The sequence below is a fragment of the Sinohyriopsis cumingii genome, chromosome 15, assembly GCF_028554795.1.
Source record: "Sinohyriopsis cumingii isolate HCF-2022 chromosome 15, ASM2855479v2, whole genome shotgun sequence".
NCBI lineage: Eukaryota > Metazoa > Mollusca > Bivalvia > Unionida > Unionidae > Sinohyriopsis > Sinohyriopsis cumingii.
The window spans coordinates 26,927,394-26,947,998 of NC_142975.1; the positions used below are offsets into that span (position 1 = coordinate 26,927,394).

The window sequence follows — 20,605 nt, forward strand, 5'->3', positions numbered from 1 at the left end:
GACTGAAATATTTTTTCCTCGTGAGTTGTTGTATCAAATGACTTTACGGGTTTTGCTTTCTTTGAGTATTTACCAGTTTGGCCTTTTTTGGTATTTTGACTTTGCGAGATAGCTTGCAAGTTTATAAGAGAATTATCAGTCTTATTATTATTAATATGATCAATCACAAGCCCATTCTCGATGCTTCAAATACTATCCTATGAACATAGTACTTCTTCCCTCCGGCACTAAACATCAAATACCCCTGATTATTTACGGTACCAACCGGCTTCTTCAGCCTGCAATTTCTAACAACACCGTCTCGAGATGCCTCGTAATTGACGAGCAGGGGATGCGGCTGAAATTCTTGGTCCATTTGTATAATAATACTACTTGTCTAATTTATTATTTGGTTTAATTATGAACCTTTCAACGTAGTCTTGAGGAGTTTTGATGACGAAATAGGCGGTGGGGTCAATGACGGCGTTTTTAATTCGCTTGTCATAATAGCGTTTTAGTTCCCTGTATCGCTTTCCGCCGCAATTAATACACAACTGCGATTTTCCTCTTACACCAACGTGGCAAACCAAGCACGGGAGGGGGCCAAGAGAACCATTACGAACGCTTTGTAAATGATACCCGCAGAATTCGCCTCTACATGATTTATTGCACGGGGTTGTCGACCCAATCATCAACCATTTGCATTTATTCATTATACTATATTCTTTCATTTAAATACTTGTTTTAATTATATGGATGAGTTCGAGAGATTAGCAGCAATTAAGCCCTGGAAAAATATTAGGTTTAATCTCGATAGAGTCCTCAAGGACGCACCAAAAGCGTTAATAAACGATAGAACCCTGTTAAATAAAATACGCGATTGTATCAATGAATTCAAGCGTGATGGGGCATCTCACAGTTGGTCAACATTTCGAATTGATGGCGTTGTTGATGCTACCATGAACGACAACCGCGCAGCAACGATAATGTCACAACTTGGCTCCAGCAAGTATTTCTTTAGAGTAAAATTCATTGTCCGGGTGGAATCAGGTGATTGGATCATACGTGATAAATTTGAACCAGTTCTCAGCGACAAGAAATCAGTCATTGTTAGCCGCGACTCCAAGCCGGGGTTGTTAACCGGAATTGACAGACCATACTATGAACGAGCGTATCTTGAAACAGCAGTTGTTTATGGAATATACCCGTTAAATAAGAAACCTGATATCGGAAAACTGAAACCAATGAAACAGTCAACGGGGATAAATTGTGTAGCAGAACGAATAATAGAGCATTTTACAAATGCATGTCGAGGAAACAAATTGACTGATTTACGACGTAGCAAAATCAACCAGTGGGAACTAACCGTAAAAGAGCGTGGAGCAACCATCAGCGACATAGCGAGATTAGAAACATCGTTGAGATTTCCAATAACCGTTACAACGATAACCGGTGAAGTATTATACGAATCGAAGTATAAATCAAATGGGGCCCCAATCAAAATTATTGATCATAACGAACACGCATGGACGCCCGCGATCACAATATTTCCACGGGATAGAACAGTAAAGTATATACCCGAGGAATTTATACAGGATAGTTTTCTCGCGGAGAGGAAACTATTTGATGCTATTGCTTGTTTGTGTAAAAACGACCCTGTATCAGTGTGGTTACTTCGCAGCGCTGAAAACGATGCGGATACCTTTGATCAGTTTGTAAGACCAAACGGTGAATTATATCGCACTGAAGCATTTCACAACAAGATGAAAAAAACCGCCATGGAATTTGAAGAGCATGATGAACAACTGCTAACAAATTGTTTTACGATTCCATCGGTTGCGGCTCATGTTGCAGCAAAGAAAAATGCGTGGAGACCAACGCGCAAGGAATTTCTACCGGATGTACAATCCAGTTGTTTGGAGTATTATCACGGTGGACTATGGAACACTGAATACAACCGCGACGCTATGATTTCCGTTGATATGGTTGCCTGTTATCCAGCGAGTTTACTCGGGTATGGATCCGCCGCTGAGTATTTCAAACGATTTGGACACCCCAGACATGAAATGACTCGTGTTGCTATTAATGGACCACTGCCTGATTTTGATTTAACCGGATTCGCTCGCATAGTATCATTTGAATTCGCAGCAGGACTTCATCGCTGTTGCTATATTTGGATCGGTAGACACATGTCTGAAAAGAAGTGGCTGCCAATAGCGCTGCTACGGTATATGATTGATTGTAGCATGCTTGTATCGTTGATTGTCAGTGACGCAATTATATCATACCGGGCGCAGACTGAAGTCTGGTTACCAGAACCGGAGCGTCTAGATAGCATAATTGACGAATCCAGAAAACAGATTGATGCCGACGAGGAATATATCGTCGAATGGTCCAGGAGGATATTCAACCAACGAAACAGAGAGGCAAAAGATCTCGGTAGAAGAATAATCGGTAAGTTCACACAAGGTGGAAAAAACTGCGACTACAAACGATATTGCTCACGGCTGATTATAGATGACGCAGAATATGATTTCGTAATCAAGGACGCAGTGGCGAAAAATAAATACGTGAACTGCAAAACAGTTTTCTTGTCCAATGGAACAAAGTTGGGCACAGTTGTTACCTACAGCGATGGAGACAGCCCGGCATACCCGCATTTGAGGGCATCTATGCTGGGTTACGCCGCTATCAATTTATTCTCGATGATAAATAGATTTCCCGACACCGCGGTTAGAGTAGCCGTTGATTCATTTTACATAGACGCGAAGTATAAGGAAAACGTAGCCGAGTTTACTAGTCCGGACGAGAGTTGGGGTACATGGAGAATTAAAAATGAAATACGACGCGATTATTCCCCGTCAGCAGATGTCACCGTTGAGAACAATTACTTAAGCGGTGATAAATTGTCAGAATGGTCTAATGCACCACCGTGTTCTGATCCAATTTGTAGGCACAAAACAGTTTATTTAAGCGGCTGTGGCGGGTCAGGAAAGACGACTCGGGCAATTGAATTATTTCGAACGCGGGCAAGTATAATCGTGCTTACACCGACCCATAGACTAGCGCGAGAGATAAAACAACGAAATGTTGACACCGTTACTTATCACAGCTTTTTTCGATACAGCGGTGGTGAGTGGACTCCTGATCGAATGGGCGAAAAATTTATTCCTGAGGTTATCATCTGGGATGAGATATGTACTGTTTCGTTAGATGTTTTACGAATGTTTCTTGATTGGTTGCTGCTCGCGAATACAGCGGTAATCATGTGTGGGGATCATGGCCAACCACCACCATTTGTCGGCGAGGGTCCACATGATTGGTTGAGCGGGTTTGTGGACTATTATGAAGAAACCGATACTGATTACCGGGCACTTGATGAACAACTGCGCGAGGTTAAAAAATTAATCAGATTACAGCCGGATAGAATTCAATGTGAAATAATCCGCGAGGTGATTCCGGAAACGCCGTTAAATGAATTCTGGGAAACATGGAGACCAAACGATTTGATTGTAGCGAGTAGAAAGATAGTCAGAGACACACTTCAGCGGAAGTTGTTTACGTTGCATAAGGAAAAGTTTCCAACGCGCCCAGTGCCGTTATGTTATAGACCCGCGGATACACGGCGGCAGAACATTGAAGTTGAAATCCCGGGCCCGACAGCGTCAGGGACAAAAAAACAAGTTCTCGTGCTGAATGATATCGTGCTCGTTGATATCAGCGTCGTCGAGGACGCGCTACGTGCTGATAAATCCCCGTGGACGCTAGGATACGCAACAACAATACATTCCTCGCAGGGGCTGACTATCACGAACACAATTGTTTGGATGGTTGATAATCGCATCGAATGGTCAAATCTAGTCTATCTTGCAGTGTCCCGAGTACGAAGGATAAATCAGCTTCGAAGAATTGTTATTGACGGAGTCAGTGACGAAGCCAGTGACGGAGTCATCGATGCAAGCGTCATTGATAGAAAACTCTCGGGTTACCGCCAACAGGATAAAAAAAAACAGCGGCGTTTTGATATTGATGCCGAATTAATAATTGCGTTACGACAACAACAGAATAATCACTGCGCGAGTTGTAATTGCGTAATGCGCTGGCGTTATTCGGATAAAGACACTCGCCAATTTACCGTGGACAGGATCGATAACAGTCTCGGTCATGTCAAAAACAATGTGAGGTTGACCTGTCTTGAGTGCAATAGACGCAACGGCGCTAGTTAAGACCACGCGGGGGTAATTGAGTATCGTCAGGTATCACTTGTAGTTGCTCGCGTGTAAACCCCCGCTGTGGGGCAGTTGAATCCAGTCTATAGATCGGTGGTCTACCAGTTGATCGTGTTATCGTTGATATGTTATGTGTGGTAACACTCCAAATAGGATCAGTAGCTCTTTTTTTACCGCCTTCAAGCTCTCCTGGTTCATACAGATATCTCACGGTAACATCGCCGAGAATCGGCTTGGAAACGCTATCTATTTTTGATCTTCCGGGTATATACTCGTATTTAATCGCGTCGCTGGGCTTCATGTTGATTGCTCGGGTAATCTCGTTATTTAACGCTGCAATTACGCCTGGCAACCTTTTGACCCATTCACGAGATCGTTTTTCTTGGATGAATTCCTTCGCGTATTGATACCCAAATAACCGTTCAGCAAGAGTCCAATTGAATCGTTCAACAATTGCCTGATCACGATGTAGCGCAGTATGACCTCGTCGTATCGCGACGCTATGATGTTTCAGCGTTGATAAAACAGCGCCGCGAAATTCACTACCGGGATCAACTTGTAATAGATTTGGCCAGCGCAGAGGACCTCTTCGATAAATTCTTTCAAACGCAGCGGCTACTTCAGTTGCTGACTTTGTTTTTAATGGCTCCGCTTGTTTGTATCGACTCGCAACATCAACTACGGTTAGCGCGTATTTGTAACCGTTGTCATGCGGCAAAAATAGTATATCAGCCTGATGAACTTCATTGGGTACGCTGACATCAAAGCGCGAGAAGTTGATTTGTTTAGGCGGTGGTAGATAAATTTGCCATATAGCCTGTTTGGATAACCAATTAGCTGCAGTGGCCTTTGTTACCTTTGCAGCGCTTGCAAGCTTACCAATTGCGGCCTTCCCCCTCCAGTATCCTCTCGGAGAATAATAGATGGATTCCATGTTGTTATTATAAACGCTAGCGTATTCAATTACCAGCGCGAGAAGCCCCGCTTCCAATCATTAATTTACCTTTCATAGCCGATTTTACCAACCATGAGGCCAATTTTTCTTTGACGGATTTATCAGGAATAGCATTTAACGCGTGAATTAATTTTACGTCCGCGATATGACGCTGTTGCAGATCGCTACTTTTGTAAGCAACATCATGAGCATGACACGCCTTATCGATAGCGTTTATTGGATACTCACCGGGTTTGGGTTGATTTTGATCATCGAGTCTGATATCTAATCGTGTTCCGGGGCCACAGTAGCTATATCCTGGGAGGTGCTTTTCTCCTGGATACTTTGCCCACGGGGTTCCGGGGAGTTTTGATAACTTGGCTGCGATGTCACCTCCTCGCTTTTTTTTAAAACATCTCCGGGTCTAATAGAAATAAATCTAAATTTCTTTGTACCGCATTGTACACACTTACCAGTAAGGGCCGATCTGTTATTTCTTGTTGTAGCGGTTGTCATATCATTTGTGCCAGTACGTACTCTACACTTCACACAATATAGATCCATAATTTATGTATAGAGATATGAATATAATTGATTTTTCGGCGACTAAAACAAGAGAACCAGTTAAGCATGTTGCAGCGTTACCAAACTCGATCCGGATGATTATCATCGGACCATCTGGATCTGGCAAGACGCAATTGTTACTCAATTTAATAATGAGATGGATGAAGTGGGATAAGTTGTATTTGGTTGCTCCTAGCGTAGATGATCAACGATGCTACGAGGTGTTGAAAGATTTCAACGAGAATGCATCAGTGATCGCTAAAAAAAATGTCATCGAGTTTATTACAGATATCAATGATGCACCAGGTATCGATGATATTGATGGCGACGTTAACAATTTAGTCGTGTATGATGATGTTATGTTAGACAATCAAAAAATCCCAGCTAGGATATTTTCCAGAGGCAGGCATAAAAACACTGACGTGATATATGTCACTCAACGATACACTCAGATTCCAAAAGTAATCAGAGATAACTGTAATATTCTTGCTGTATTCAATGGCGTTGATACACACACGCTACGAAATATTTGGCAGACATGGTGCGGCGGTGACATGGACTTTAATGGTTTTCGAAACTTTTTTAGTCATTCTCAGTCGACCCCACATGGATTCGTAACGATAAATTTACATGATCCTCGGACACGATATCGTATCGGACTTGACCAAATATTCGGTTAGTTGTAAATAATTTTCATTGTAAATAGCCACTTAGCAGCAGAGGGGGCGATGACATCGACGCGGTCATCGATGTGTTTACCGGACGCTGACGACGCTGGGATCGGCGCGCAGAAGGTATTAATTAAACCAAATGACGATTGGACGATCCCCCGATGACGACGTCGTTTTTTTTTTACCGGGTGCTGACGACACTAGATCGTTGAGTTGCAGAAAGTATTAATTAAGCCAAATGACGATTGGACAAAATGTCGGATTCGCCCCCTCTGCTGCTAATCCAAACACCCAATTTTGTAAAGAAACTAGCCAAGTAGACTGTTTACCCTGTAGTCAACTCCATATTTTTATAGTCAACCCAAACACTCGTGTAATGAAACTTAATGGTCGACATGTAGACTGTTTACCCTGTAGTCAACTCCATATTTTTATAGTCAATCCAAACACTCGTGTAATGAAACTGGTCAACATGTAGACTGTTTACCTGTAGTCAACTCCATATTTTTATAGTCAATCCAAACACTCGTGTAATGAAACTGTTGTCAACTCCACATCACCATCTTATATTTTGTAAAAGGTATTAAGTCCCAGTTGAGTGTAACATTGCGTCAACAAGTGACATGTGATCGTGATAAGTTAAAGAGAAAATAATAAAGTCTGTCATTCCCAGTTCTCCTTCTGATATGTAAATTTAATAAAATGTGTTATGATATATCTTTCCTTATTATTTAGTAGTACACACTTTAAACATGGATTTAAACAGTATCATTGGTTGTAATCTTTGACATCACCCCCACCCCCAACTTGCCTTTGCAGTGAATTTTACTCTCAGACCATGCTAAATACATACAAATCTATCAACTGCTGGGGCAGTTTACAATGCAGAATACCACACATGGGGATGGGTGGTTGAATGGTCAGAGGAACTTGTCTTTAAAGTTCATTCACACTTCACACAACTCACCTCTATCCTTGTGAATTCAACCAGCATGGGTATGTAATCAAGCTTGCCTGTAACTTCCTGTGGATCAGTGCTTTTTCATTGGGTCTTCCAAGTTTTTTCCTTCACCAATAAACTGGTTGCCATGTATAGCCTAACATGTTCTGAAAATGGCTTTAAACCCCATTAAAAAAAATTTGCTTATCGTTGTAGATTAACGTTGACAAGGCGCAAATTTCAAGCAGAAGCAGACAGATCACTGTCATCATATTTATTTGCTTGTTGATCACCATTTCATTCAGAAGCAAACAAAACACTGTCATGTAGATTAATGTAATGAGCCAAGGAAGACATCTGATTTCATTCAGGACCAATCAGGTCACTGTCATATTGATTACTTTCTTGTAGATCACTGTCATGAGCCAAACAAGACTGACACCTGATATCATCCTGAAGCAATCAGACCACTGTTGTATAATTTACTTTCTTGTAGATTACTGTCATGAGCCAAACAAGACACCTGAGTTCATCCAGAAGCAGGCAGATCACTGCAATGACAGGAAGCAGGCATCCAAACGTGTTCAAGATCTCAGCTCAGAGCTTTACTTTGCAGTTTTTGTAAAGGTAAGACAGATTAGAAAACTTAACAATTTTGAAAGTGTGTATTTTATTCATCTGAGAGAAAAGAATTGTAATTAAATTGATCAACAGTAAATCTTAGGTCCCAAAGTCTTGTATTTTTTTATAACTTGAATGATATTAATGCAGAAAAACCTAATTTGTGTGACCTCTGGTATGAGTAATCACCTGTCACTTACACCCCAATGCATGGATTGACTTTGCTATATAAGTGTGCTGACATAGGTGACCATATGCTAAATGTGACCAGTGACCACAATTTTGAGGTAAAATATGTTTCAACACTGCTATGAAGGATGATATAAAAAAAACAGGTATAAACACTACAGATCTTTATTTAATCCCTGGTAACCATGATATATGGGTCATTTTTTTAAATGCTTGGTAACCATGATCACAGGTTCAGTTTTATTTAATCCTTGGGAACCATGATCTCTGGGTCATTTTATTTAATGCTTGGTAACCACGATCTCCAGGTTATTTTATTTAACCATGATATGTCACATGACATCAGATTGTATTTTCACAGCACATAAACAAACAGTATGAACCACTGACCAATATTCATCAACCATGATCTCAGGGTCATTTTATTTAATTCTTGATAACCATGATCACTGGGTCATTTTATTAATCTTTGGTAACCATGATCCTTGGGTCATTTTATTTAATTCTGTGGTAACCATGATCTCTGGGCCATTCTACTTAATTCTTAGTAACCATGATATCTGGGTCATTTTGCTTCATCCTTGGTAACCATGATCTCTGGGCCATTCTATTTAATCCTTGGTAACCATGATCTCTGGGTCATTTTGCTTCATCCTTGGTAACCATGATCTCTGGGTAATTTTACTTCATCCTTGGTAACCATGATCTCTGGGTCATTCTATTTAATCCTTGGTAACCATGATTTCTGGGTTATTTTATCTAATGCTTGGTAACCATGATCACTGGGTCGTTCAGATTGTTGGAAAAAGTTGAGTCTGGTTACTGGCTTCCTTATATGTAACAGGTAGAGTTGTATATATTATAGACTGTAAACAAGACTTAAATATATGTGTCAAAAACTGTCATCATAGTGATGTAGTCATCAAAATTTATATTATGATAAGCAATTCTTTTTTAAGGGATGGAATAATTGATGAATATTGGTCAGTGGTTCATACTGTTTGTTTATGTGATGTGAAAATACAATCTGATGTCATGTGACAGATCTTCTAACCCTGCTAATTTTCGCTGTCGCCCATTTTACAGTAGCCTGGTGGGTACAACATTAAATTTGTCTTTTGATTTAGAGTTATAATACATAATAATCAGGGTGAGTTAGGCATCTGTCTTTGTTTCTCTTGATAAGCTATTTGTGTTTTCTGGATGTGTTAATTCTGTAATTAATGAAAAGGTGGATGCTTTCTTTAGTGCTTTAGCAATGTTGTTATTGTTGAAACCAACATGCAACACTTAGAATACCCTGGTCATAGTTTATTTTATGTTCACCTTAGTGTATATGTTACATTGTTTTCATTTACTGATTTGATCCCATGCATTATTTATGTTTTGAGTGACTTTTAGCTTTGGCTCCAAAACAATTATTTTTAGCAAGTTTTATCACAGCTTACAATTAAAGACAGGATAGTAAGAGTTACCTTACATCAGTAGTTAACTTTGCAAGTCATTCACCAATGTGTTGGCATCTGTTAGTCTCGAGAGACGATGCAACTGCGCCCATGAGAGATGTCCCGGTTGGTGGTTGTGCAGTGTCTGCTGTGGCTATGTAGTCCAATGTGGGAGTGGCAGTCCCTGCTGCACTTGCTGCACTTGAAGGTTGCATCTGGCATTGGTTGGAGCTGCTTCTTCTTCCTCTGTGATCATCTTTCATCAGCTAGCAAGCGTAGCTTGTCCTCTCTGGCTTTCAGACCAGTGATCAGAACATGTCGCCAGCTTGATCTGTCTAGACCGAGCTCTTCCCAGGTGTTGACATCGATATCAAGGGCTTTCATGTCATGCTTGCAGACATCCTTGAAGCAGAGATGTGGCCGTCCAATCGACCTTTTGTCAGAGGTGAGTTCTGAATAAAGAATGTCTTTGGGGATCCGTCCGTCATCCATCCGACGTACATGGCCCAGCCATCTGATGCGATGTTGGCGGAGGAGTGTGATCATGCTGGGAATCTTGGCATGCTCAAGCACCTTGTTGTTTGTTACTCGATCACTCCAGGTGATCCCGAGTATGCATCGGAGGCATCGCATGAGAAAGGCGCTCAGTCTTTTCTCTTGTGAGGCTTACAGAGTCCAGGTTTCCCTGGTGTATATGAGAGTGCTTAGCACGCAGGCATGGTACACGGTGATCTTAGTGTTCAGGGTCAGCATGCTGTTGTTCTACACTCTCTGCGACAACCTGGAGAGAGTTGTTGATGCCTTTCCAATCTGCTTGTTGAGCTCAGCATCAAGCGAGAGGTTGTTGGTGATGGTAGAGCTGAGGTACATGAACTGACTCACCACCTCAAGTTCGTAGTTGTTGATGAAGATGCTTGGGGGGTCCGTGTCCTGAACCATCACGTTTGTTTTCTTTAGGTTTATGGTTAACCCAAACTCATCACATGCTTTAGCAAAGCGGGCCATCAGGTGCTGAAGCTCAGCTTCTGTGTGGGTGGCAAAGCAACATCGTCTGCGAAGAGCATGTCCCTGATGGTTACTTCATGCACTTTGCTCTTTGCCTTCAGTCGTGCCAGGTTGAACAGTCTGCCGTTTGATCATGTGTGCAGGTCAATTGCTTCTGTGGATGTCCCAAAGGCGTGCTTGAGCAGGACTGCGAAGAAGATGCTGAAGAGCATGGGGGCAAGGACACAGCCCTGTTTAATTCCACTGTGGATGTCAAAGGGGTCGGAAGTTGAGCCATTGTACTGTACTGTGCCTTTCATGTCATTGTGGAAGGAATGGATCATGCTTAGCAGCTTTGGAGGGCAACAAATTTTTGCCAGGATTGTGAAGAGTCCATCTCTGCTGACCAGATTGAATGCCTTGGTGAGGTCTGTAAAGGCCAGGAAGAGGGGTCTGTGTTGTTCTCTGCATTTTTCCTGCAGTTGCCTGACAGAGAAGATCACGTCGATTGTGGACCTCTCTGCATGGAACCCGCACTGCAACTCTGGGTAAATTCTGTCAGCAAGCATCTGCAGTCTGTTCAGGATGACGCATGCGAAAACGATGCTGAGAAGTGATATGCCCCTGTAGTTGTTGCAGTCGAATCTGTTGCCCTTGTTCTTGTATAGGGTTATGATGTTCACCAATATACTGCTTATAAACTCAAAACAAAACTATAATTGTTTAATATCAGTGTATATTTATTGATTTATACAATTTTTTTTATAAATGCATTTAATATTTTAGCAAGGAATATCAATAAAGAATAAATTACACGTACAGTAATTATATATTTTTCTTTCTAAACCCAATTGAATTTCAACCTTGAAAACTGGCCCTGCTACACTGATCAGTTATGAGAGACCACCTGTATTGAGTGACCATTTTTTTGGGGTGGGGTAGTTGGGATGGTCTCTCTCAATACAGATTTTACTGTTACAGGTACTAGATATCTTACTTTTTGTTTGAAAATGAAATGTTTGCATGGTGTATATATATATATATGTATATGTGTGTGTAGGGTTTAACTGCATGTCAGCACAATACCTTTACAAATGATGACTAAACCTTAAAAGTATGTGATCATTTTAAACAAGGAAAAGCATTACTACTGCCACTCCTTTTCTACTAAATGTTCATGTGTTTATTAACAGATGGCGGGTCCATTGGAAGAAAAAGGAATGGTGATAAGAGTACTTGACAAAGCTTTTGATGTGTTTGTCCTCAATCTGGGTGTCAACAAACGAGTTTACCTCGATGTAAGATAGCTTTATTCTTACCCACATGAACATTGTGAGATAAAGGTGTCTCATTTCTGACCTGTCAATGGCACTGGTAATATATTTATCAGTAACATTTGCATGTTCAAGGTTTTCATGAAGTAAGTTTTCACACTCTGGTGGGAAAATTTTATATTGTAGAATCCATTTTTATTTTGCCATCTTTAGCATACGTGCCAGATAGATATCAATGATTCCACTGGTGCAAAAACATCAAATTGGTTGTCATCAAAGTTTTCTGTATGGTTCATGTGAAAAATTGACATTTTAGAAAATGGGGATTGTTAGCTTTGCTTTGTCAAAATGAATAGCATTGATAATAACTAATTATTTAAAATTTTGATTTCAAACAGTATTAATATGTGGAGATCAACATGATGGACAGCATGGAAGTGGCAGGTGGTGGCAGTGATGTGGGTGTTGATTTTGATGAAAATATAAACAATAAAGGGGGCAAAATTTATATTTTAGGCAGTGAGAATCATGGTCTTGACTAAGTTTAATATGACTGTAATAACCTTTGACATTCTTGATGGATTTTTATTATTTTTCCACTGTCTTAGGCATCATAAAATTCCCCACATCACATATCAGAGGTAAAATGAATATTGCAGATGGAAAAACTGCACTGAAGGCAAGTTGTAGTTGTTGTTGTTGGGTTTAACGCCATATTTCAGCACACGATAGGCTATGCATGGCGGCCAGTATTAATGGTGGAGGAAGAACCCGGGAAAACCCCGGGAAGAACCACCGACCCACGAGAAGCTACTGGCAAGCTTTCTCACATGCCCACATTGGCTGAATCCTAGACTCGAACCCACGCAGACAGAGGTGAGATGGCAGTGATCCGTAACGGAGAGCGCTTTAGACCACTCGGCCACTCGGGGCCCCGAAGGCAAGTTGTAAGAAAATTTAAAGCTTGTTTTTTTTAGTTTACTTAACTTTACTTCCAACCTCACTTTCAACAGATTCTTAAATCTGAAAATTTTTAAGGAAAAAATATATGACTTTAAATAAATTGTTATGGAAACATTGGAAATTTAGTTTGGTTAAAAAATTGAAATGCAATAGCTTATAAATATTTGGATGTTTGCTAATCACAGTCTAATGTAAATTTTCAACCTTTTACATTCTCTTACTATGCTTGTGAAAACAGCAAACTACTAAAGTAAATCAGGTTTGTGTGTTCCATTGTTTTTGTTTAATATTTCACATGGTCCAAATCAGAATTTGGTCCAAATCAGCCCATAATTTGGTCTGAATCAGCCTGTAATTTTGTCCGAATCAGCCTGTAATTTGGTCCAAATCAGCCTGTAATTTGGTCCGAATCAGCCCATAATTTGGTCCGAATCAGTCTGTAATTTGGTCCGAATCAGCCCATAATTTGGACTGAATTAGCCAAGGTCCAATTAACTCAGGCATGGTCTGAATCAGCCAGCATTTAGTATTGTCCACAAAACATATGAACATGCTGATTCAGTGTTACTTCATTGTAGCGAATAAAATGTTTAGGGAAAGAAAAGAAAAGTTTAAGTGTCAGAGACACCCCAAAAAATTTAAAGTAATGTTTGCCAAGTCAATGTTTCACTTCATTGAAACAGAGATCCATAGTTGATGTTTTCTGATATAATGTAAATTATGTATCAATAGAAGAAAACTCAGTTCAATTTACTAATTGTAAAATAATTAAAGTTAAGCAGAACACAAATTGTAATTTTAATAATGTGATTTATTCATAGATACAGTTGAAATGTGAAGCCATAACCAGTGATGACAAAGAGTATTATCTGTGTATGTGTTATTAATCTTGTATTGAAAGTTTCGCCTGCAAGATGTGAATAAGGTCAATTATATACTTATCACCTGACTTTCTATGCAAATGCATTGTGTGGGATGATCCAGTAAAATTCAACTTACTGGATGTTGTCATGTACTTATTGGGTACCCAGTAAATTTATTGCTATGTATCATTATGTCACAGTATATAAAATCATGTCCTGTTATGCTATGTATTTAAGTGATATACATTCATAAAAATAATTAGCACAAGATTTATCTTTAAGTGTATTTGTATTCACTTTAATTGTGTGAAAAACAATTTAAATGCCATTTACAATTAATAAGTGGGGGAATATGGTTATTGTTCTGTTGGATATTTGATCTCACCTTAGCAAGCTCACCTTGTTGTACCAGTTTTGCCCACAGTATTCAACAGTACAAACACTATAGTCTTTTAATTATATTGTCAGTTACAGGTGAGGCATAGTGTACTGTTTAGTCATTTTTAGTCAACACTTGTCTAAATTTTTAGAAACTTCCTCTGAAGCACTCTTCATACACATACAAGAAAGTACCAAAGTTGACCTTGACCTGGAAGGCAGAGGCCGATGGGACAGAATTAGTTCAGGATATAAAGATTTTCTCCCTTGTAGACTGTGTCCTTCTGAGTGGAGAAGTGCCATTACAGTGGATGGTAAGCTTATTTGTAGAAAGTTTTATGTTTGTTACATAATTTATCCTAATGGCATCTTATTCTAGGAGGGTGGCCACTAGGTAATGAAGTTTGAGAAACAAGTGTAATTTTGTTATTCAATTTATCACATGATTTATGTGGATTGGAAATATGCTTTGAATATGCTGATCTGATGATATGATCATTCAAGACCATGCCTAATGGACACTTTTCAAGTTAACCAAACACTGGTCAAACATCAGCAAAAGATACTCATGAAAAGCTTTATGTTGATTATTTGACGATAATAATAATAATAATAATGATAATAATAATGGCTTTATGTAAAGAAGAAGCATATTTGGTTAACAAATATATATTTAATGGATACTCTGTGCTTGACTTTTGTCTGTAATTGAGGTCAGGTTCTGGCATACCTGGCTTTTGTCCTTTTTAAAATGTTTACTTTGATTTGACTTCAAGGGCTAACCTTATGTACAAACTTTTTTGTTCTTGAAGTGAACTTCTTTACTATTTGATGGAATTTTTCATTTAAAATGAACCACATCCTGTGAATTTTATTGTCTTTGGTCAAGTGAAATTAGTATATATATAGGATGAAATGAACAATTATTCATTTTTGTTTTATGTTTAGTCTGTGGAGTCATTTACTGTTGTGTTCAGAAAAGAGATTTGAGAGGAATCATTGATTTAAATTATTCATTGGAATTGCAAAGAGTGCATTTTGGACTAAAAACTTTACTTTAGGATTATTGTGAATTCATTCAAAGTCATTCTGGATTATATCATTGTGATATATCAAGATTATTGGTACATCATCAGATTCAAGACATTAGAAAATCAGCACAAAAATATTGGAATCCATTTGGACTATTCTTAATTTTTGAACTTTTGATAGAACATTTAAGATTATTTGGGATTTAATTCACAAAACTGTAAGTCCCTCTTAAAGTTTATCTTTATAACATAGAGAAATAAAATATTTGTTGATTTTACTAAACTAAATATTTGTTGATTTGACTAAACTTGTTGATTTTGCTTTTTTCTGTTACTTAGTTTAAGACCATAGATTCATAACAATGAGCATACAGCAAATATGATAGAGTAATGTATACTGGAAAATCATATTCTATGTCAACCCGAACCTTGAATACCATCAATCTCATTTTTTTAATTTCAAATTTATTTTACTGCAAATTTACTCGATTAGATTATGTATCAACTTTTATTTTCTGTTTATAGAACATTACATATAGTATAGATGACCAGTGTATTACTGGGGAGTGTGACCTTGAGGGTGGTCAGGAATGTATTTCTCAGTGACATACTAGTACATGGAGTAATTGAAATAGTCATCAGCTAAGATGGGGACTTAGTCTGGGACATGTGTATATTAGTAAAGCTGATTTTCTGCCCATGCACAGATTGGAAAATTGCTATTGAATAAATAACCAAGATGATTGAAATTGTGTATTTATGTATAAATGTCTGTGGTTCAATTTGACTATACCAGCCATGTGTGCACTTTGTTGTTTCTTGATAGTTTAATTTAACAATTAGTTTTCTTTAAATAACAGTTTTAAGCAATTTCATCTTTTACAACTAACTCTCTCTTTCTCTCTCTCACCACTCCAGCGGCCTAGTGGTTAGAGTGTCCGCCTCAGATGCGGGATGTCATGGGTTTGATCCCCAGCCGAGTCATATCATAGACTTACAAAAATGGTACTAACAGCTGCCTTGCTTGGCGCTCAGCATTAAGAGATTAGTGTTAGGACTGGTCGGCCTGGTGTCAGGATAATGTGACTGGGTGGGACATCATGCTACATGTCTGCGGCATGATGCCCCAGTGCTAGACATCACAATAAACTGCCACACTGCAGACATCGTAGCAATATGACTGAAAATTGTTAAAGCTACATTTAAAATCCAAATCATACACACACTCTTTCTCTCTTTTACTTCTCATCCAGTATTTTACTATGCTTGGATGAAATTCATAAGTTTGATTTGTATCCTTCAGATATGTTCCCCAATAGCATTAACATTAGGATATAAACCTACCACCTCCTAAATCCAGCCCTAATAAAAGACAAAAATCATCTTTTTCAGTATGTTTCATATAGATAAAGGACAACAACTCTTGCTCATTACCTCCCTTGCTACTGCCAGGTGTTGTCAGTTTTTAAGGTATACTAATGTGTTGATACACACATGAAATTACCCCCTGATATCCAAGCCAATATTCTACATTTCTATCACAAACTACTGGCAAATTTGGAAGTATTATGCTCCTTAATCATTATACACAGGCAGTATACGTTACTTTTATATTTTCTCCTGCAGTTTGGATGAATTTGGATTTAGTCTTTTAGACTCACTATACCAAAATGCTATTGTGCATGACTTAGCGTGTCAATGTAATTTTTACTGTACCATGTTAGTAACTGGTGTGTTACAGTTGAATATTATTTACATACTGAATTGATTCTTATACTATTTTGTGCTACTTTTCTTTAATTTTGTGTTGTTTCAATCTGAACCAGCAACCAAATGCACTATATGTAAAGAATTCAAGGCCAGTGAGGACAACCATGACAGGATTGCACAAGATGCACTTCCCTAACTTTCAGTATGTGTAGGACCTAGTCAGTGTTGTTACAAAAAGCAACCAAAGGGAATGATAAAAGAACCAAATCTCACAAGAGGGGTTAAGTTTTAAGTCTCTACCCTAAATAAACATCTCTTGTGAGCCTTATGGGGGACCTGGGTCCCCCCACCACCACTAAAATTGTAACATCAAGAAGCTATAGGGATATAAACAGAAATGGAGAAAATTGAATCTGATGGGTTACATCCATCTACCATTGATAAGATGCATCATCTGGTACAGGAGATGACGACACAATTACTAACTTCAGGGCAAAGCTTTCCTCTTTTCCTTCCTTTTCTCCAACAGGAATTTCTGATGCTTTGGGTGAATGGTTTCCCAATTTTAGGTAGCCCAGTGTGTCTAAGACTCCCCACATGTTTAACTATGACCTTAGAACCTGTAAGTCCAGATGCTTGAGGTCATTACAGAATCGACTGGCTCCCAGACATCCAGCTATATTGGCCAGCCAGTCTTACAGGCTGGCCAGCCATTTTCAAGGGAGGAATGGATTGATAGACTAGCCCAGCCATGTATAATTTATGGGGATCTTAATGATCGATCCATCTGTCCTGCTGCACCTTTGGCAACATTCTTTTTATAACAGGGATTTTGCTGGGAAATCCATCCATCCAGACCAGCCTTTGACAATGCTGGTAATGGTTAATACCATACCAGATTTTTACAGCCAGCATCGATGCCTAATTTTCCTTTGCCCAGTACTCCAACCATCTGTTCAAGTGAATCACTTGCTACCAACTGATCCAGCCATCCTAACATTCACTGTGTTTCCTCTAAGCAGAACGAGTGAACTAGCTAAAGATGACAGGATATTGCCATCTTTACCTCCTGAAATGATATACCCAGAAATGTAGGCTGACCCAGACCAAGACTCACAATAAAGTCATTACAACAAACTGACTCCAAATCAGCGTACTATTATGGAAAGGATGAAATATTTGCTTGCCGCAACATTGTTTGTCAGTTCAAAGTCCTACCCTTTAACCTCAAGATCTGCCCTTGGGGTTTTATTAAGATTATGAATTGCATCTGTTCCATTTGACTTCATCTTCAACAATGACAGCATATTTGGATGACATCCTCCAAAATGTATGGTAAATTTAATTCTACTCCGGGGTAGTAGTGATCTCCTTTCACTTTTACATCATCTAGGCTTTCTTGTGAAGTGGGACAAATGTGACCTTCATCAATTTAAACCTTCTGTTGTGGAGAGATTTTCATACGCAGCAAGACCTTCCAATCTGAAGGGTTGTGAGGGAAAATTGCAGGTATTCAAAGAATTGTGTCAAATCAATAGGATAATTCACTTTGCGTGCCTCATTTACCTAACTGGCTGACTTTTTACTCTGGCCTTTTGAGGAGAAAAGCTAGGCTCCAATTACTGGTCAAAGGTTACCACTCAATAATGTCTGACACTTTCAGACATTATGATATGCAGCAACCAAAATCACTGACCCTATTTCCCCAAATGGAAACTATCCTGCTGCTAACATGGCTCAATTGAAATAACTTCAAGCCTTTAGCTCACATTTTGCTTAAGCTAATAATCATGTTTTGATAGCCTTATTGTTGGCATGCAGGTTGAGTGAACTACATACCCCTTCAGTTGATCTTCAGTTCAGATCAGATGACTCAGTCGTCCCATTGATACAACTAGGATTTGTTGCCAAGAATAGGTTACCATCAATCAGCAATCAAAGAATTGTCATACATTTACTCTCCTCCATAGACAAATCGAGAGCAGCAGCCATGTAAGACCTTGTTTGTGATCTCAAACACTACTTGAAACACATCAAGGAAAGTCTTGGCATGCACCAACAGCTCTTCTTCCAGTGAAAGCTGAAAGTTGGATAAAACCACACAAGCCCTGTCTTCATGGCTGAGATGTGTTATATGCTCAATATACTCTGAGATATCACAGGGTCAGTGTTGCCTCATGAAGATTTCAGACCATGAGGTTAGAGCACTGTCTGCAAGCTACAATTTTCAAATGCAGTGTTTAGATGCAAGTCATAGAATAAGCAGTTCACTGGCATGCAGAGTCAACCTTCTCAGTTTTTAATCTCAGAGAACTGACCACCAGACCCAATTAATAGTCAACACAGTCTATTAGCTTAGTTGGATTCCCCAGTGAAATTTTGCAGGTAAGAAGATTTTGATAGTCATCTTCTGAACTGAATAGATGTCACAATTATGAAGTCTTAGGCTGTGTTAGGAAAAAGGCTTATCTTCCAGCCATAATTCCAAAGAAGGATACCTGATGTACATACAGGTTGGATGCTCAGCATTCTCTTCTCCTATTACCTATTCTCCTAACATTAATGTGATTGGGGAATTTATTTGAAGGAGAAAGCTAATTGTTAAGTAAATTATGTTTCTACATGATTACTTACCAAATCACATTACTTAATTCCCCTCCCAATCACCCTGCCATGTTAGCATCCATGTTCACTATCACTGCTCAGCTTAAAATCTGGTGAAAATGTGGTGGTGGCAAAGGGAGGTAATGGACAAGAGTTATTGCTGTTTGTCTAAATGAAATAGATGGGAAAAGACAATTTTTGTCTTTAGTAGAGCTGGATGTGGGAGGTGGTAGTAGGCATATATCCTCATGTTAATTGGATTGAGTAAGTATTCTCAGAGAAACATAAAATTTACTTTAAAATTAGCATTCTTCTTTGTTCCATAAATACAGTTTAGGTAGCTGTTCAACTTTTGTAGATCATAATGCTTTATTCTGATTCACTGAAGTGAAATCTGACATGTACCTGGTCTAAAAAAAACACAGAAAGCCTGCAATGAGTAATTAATGCAGGCTGTTGCAGTGTTACATCAGCTGGAGACAACCTGTGAAATGTAAAAGCTACTTCGAAAAATATTCTTTTCTTTGGCAGTTTTCTTTTAAGTGAATATAGGCTGTACATGAGCTGAATATATGGCTGGGCAGAAATCCTGTCAACAGTTGTAATAGGGATAAATTCCCTAAGGGATTCAGGGTCAGTTTAATCAGGATTGACACACATAGAAAACAAAATCTCTCAAACAAGTCTCTGCTTATTTTATAATGACTGAGGAATATAATATAGCTTATTGGATTTAGAAATAAAATTGGTATGCTGCTTTATAAGTTCATTTTTCAGCATACCATGATATTATCCACAAGAGTTGTGCTTCCCATTGTCCAGACCTTTTTTGCTGCATAACTTTACCAAAGATTTTTGAATTTCAGCAAATTTGGCATTCATCTGTATTGGTATTGATGCGATCTTGAGCAAGTTTAGATTTCCAGCATTCCATGACCTTGTTTGGAAGAGTTACTATGCCCATTGATTTTCTATCTGCCAAACAATTGGTTCTAGAACATAACTTTGGAGTTTTGGATTTTAACCAATTTGGGATGCAACTTTATATTCAGTAGACCAAGTATGAGTTAAATTTCTGGCATTCTATGACATCATCTACACAGTTATGGCCTGAGATAGCCAGTCATCCCAACTTAAGTTTTCACAGCATTCCATGATTTGTTGGATTTCAATTAAATTTGGCATGAAATCTTGAAAGAGAATAATGAAGTTAGTTCTCCATGACT

General features: G+C 38.9%; 1 protein-coding gene across 1 annotated transcript in view; it reads left to right on the forward strand.

The window, feature by feature from the left end:
- The window catches only part of LOC149781449 (DIS3-like exonuclease 2), a 183,971-nt gene that overhangs the window by 156,077 nt on the left and 7,289 nt on the right, over positions 1-20,605 (forward strand). The window contains exons 23-25 of the mRNA XM_089935531.1: positions 7,814-7,944; positions 11,750-11,854; positions 14,187-14,348. Coding sequence (XP_089791657.1) covers positions 7,814-7,944; positions 11,750-11,854; positions 14,187-14,348 — 398 coding nt within the window. The remainder of the gene's footprint in view (positions 1-7,813; positions 7,945-11,749; positions 11,855-14,186; positions 14,349-20,605) is intronic.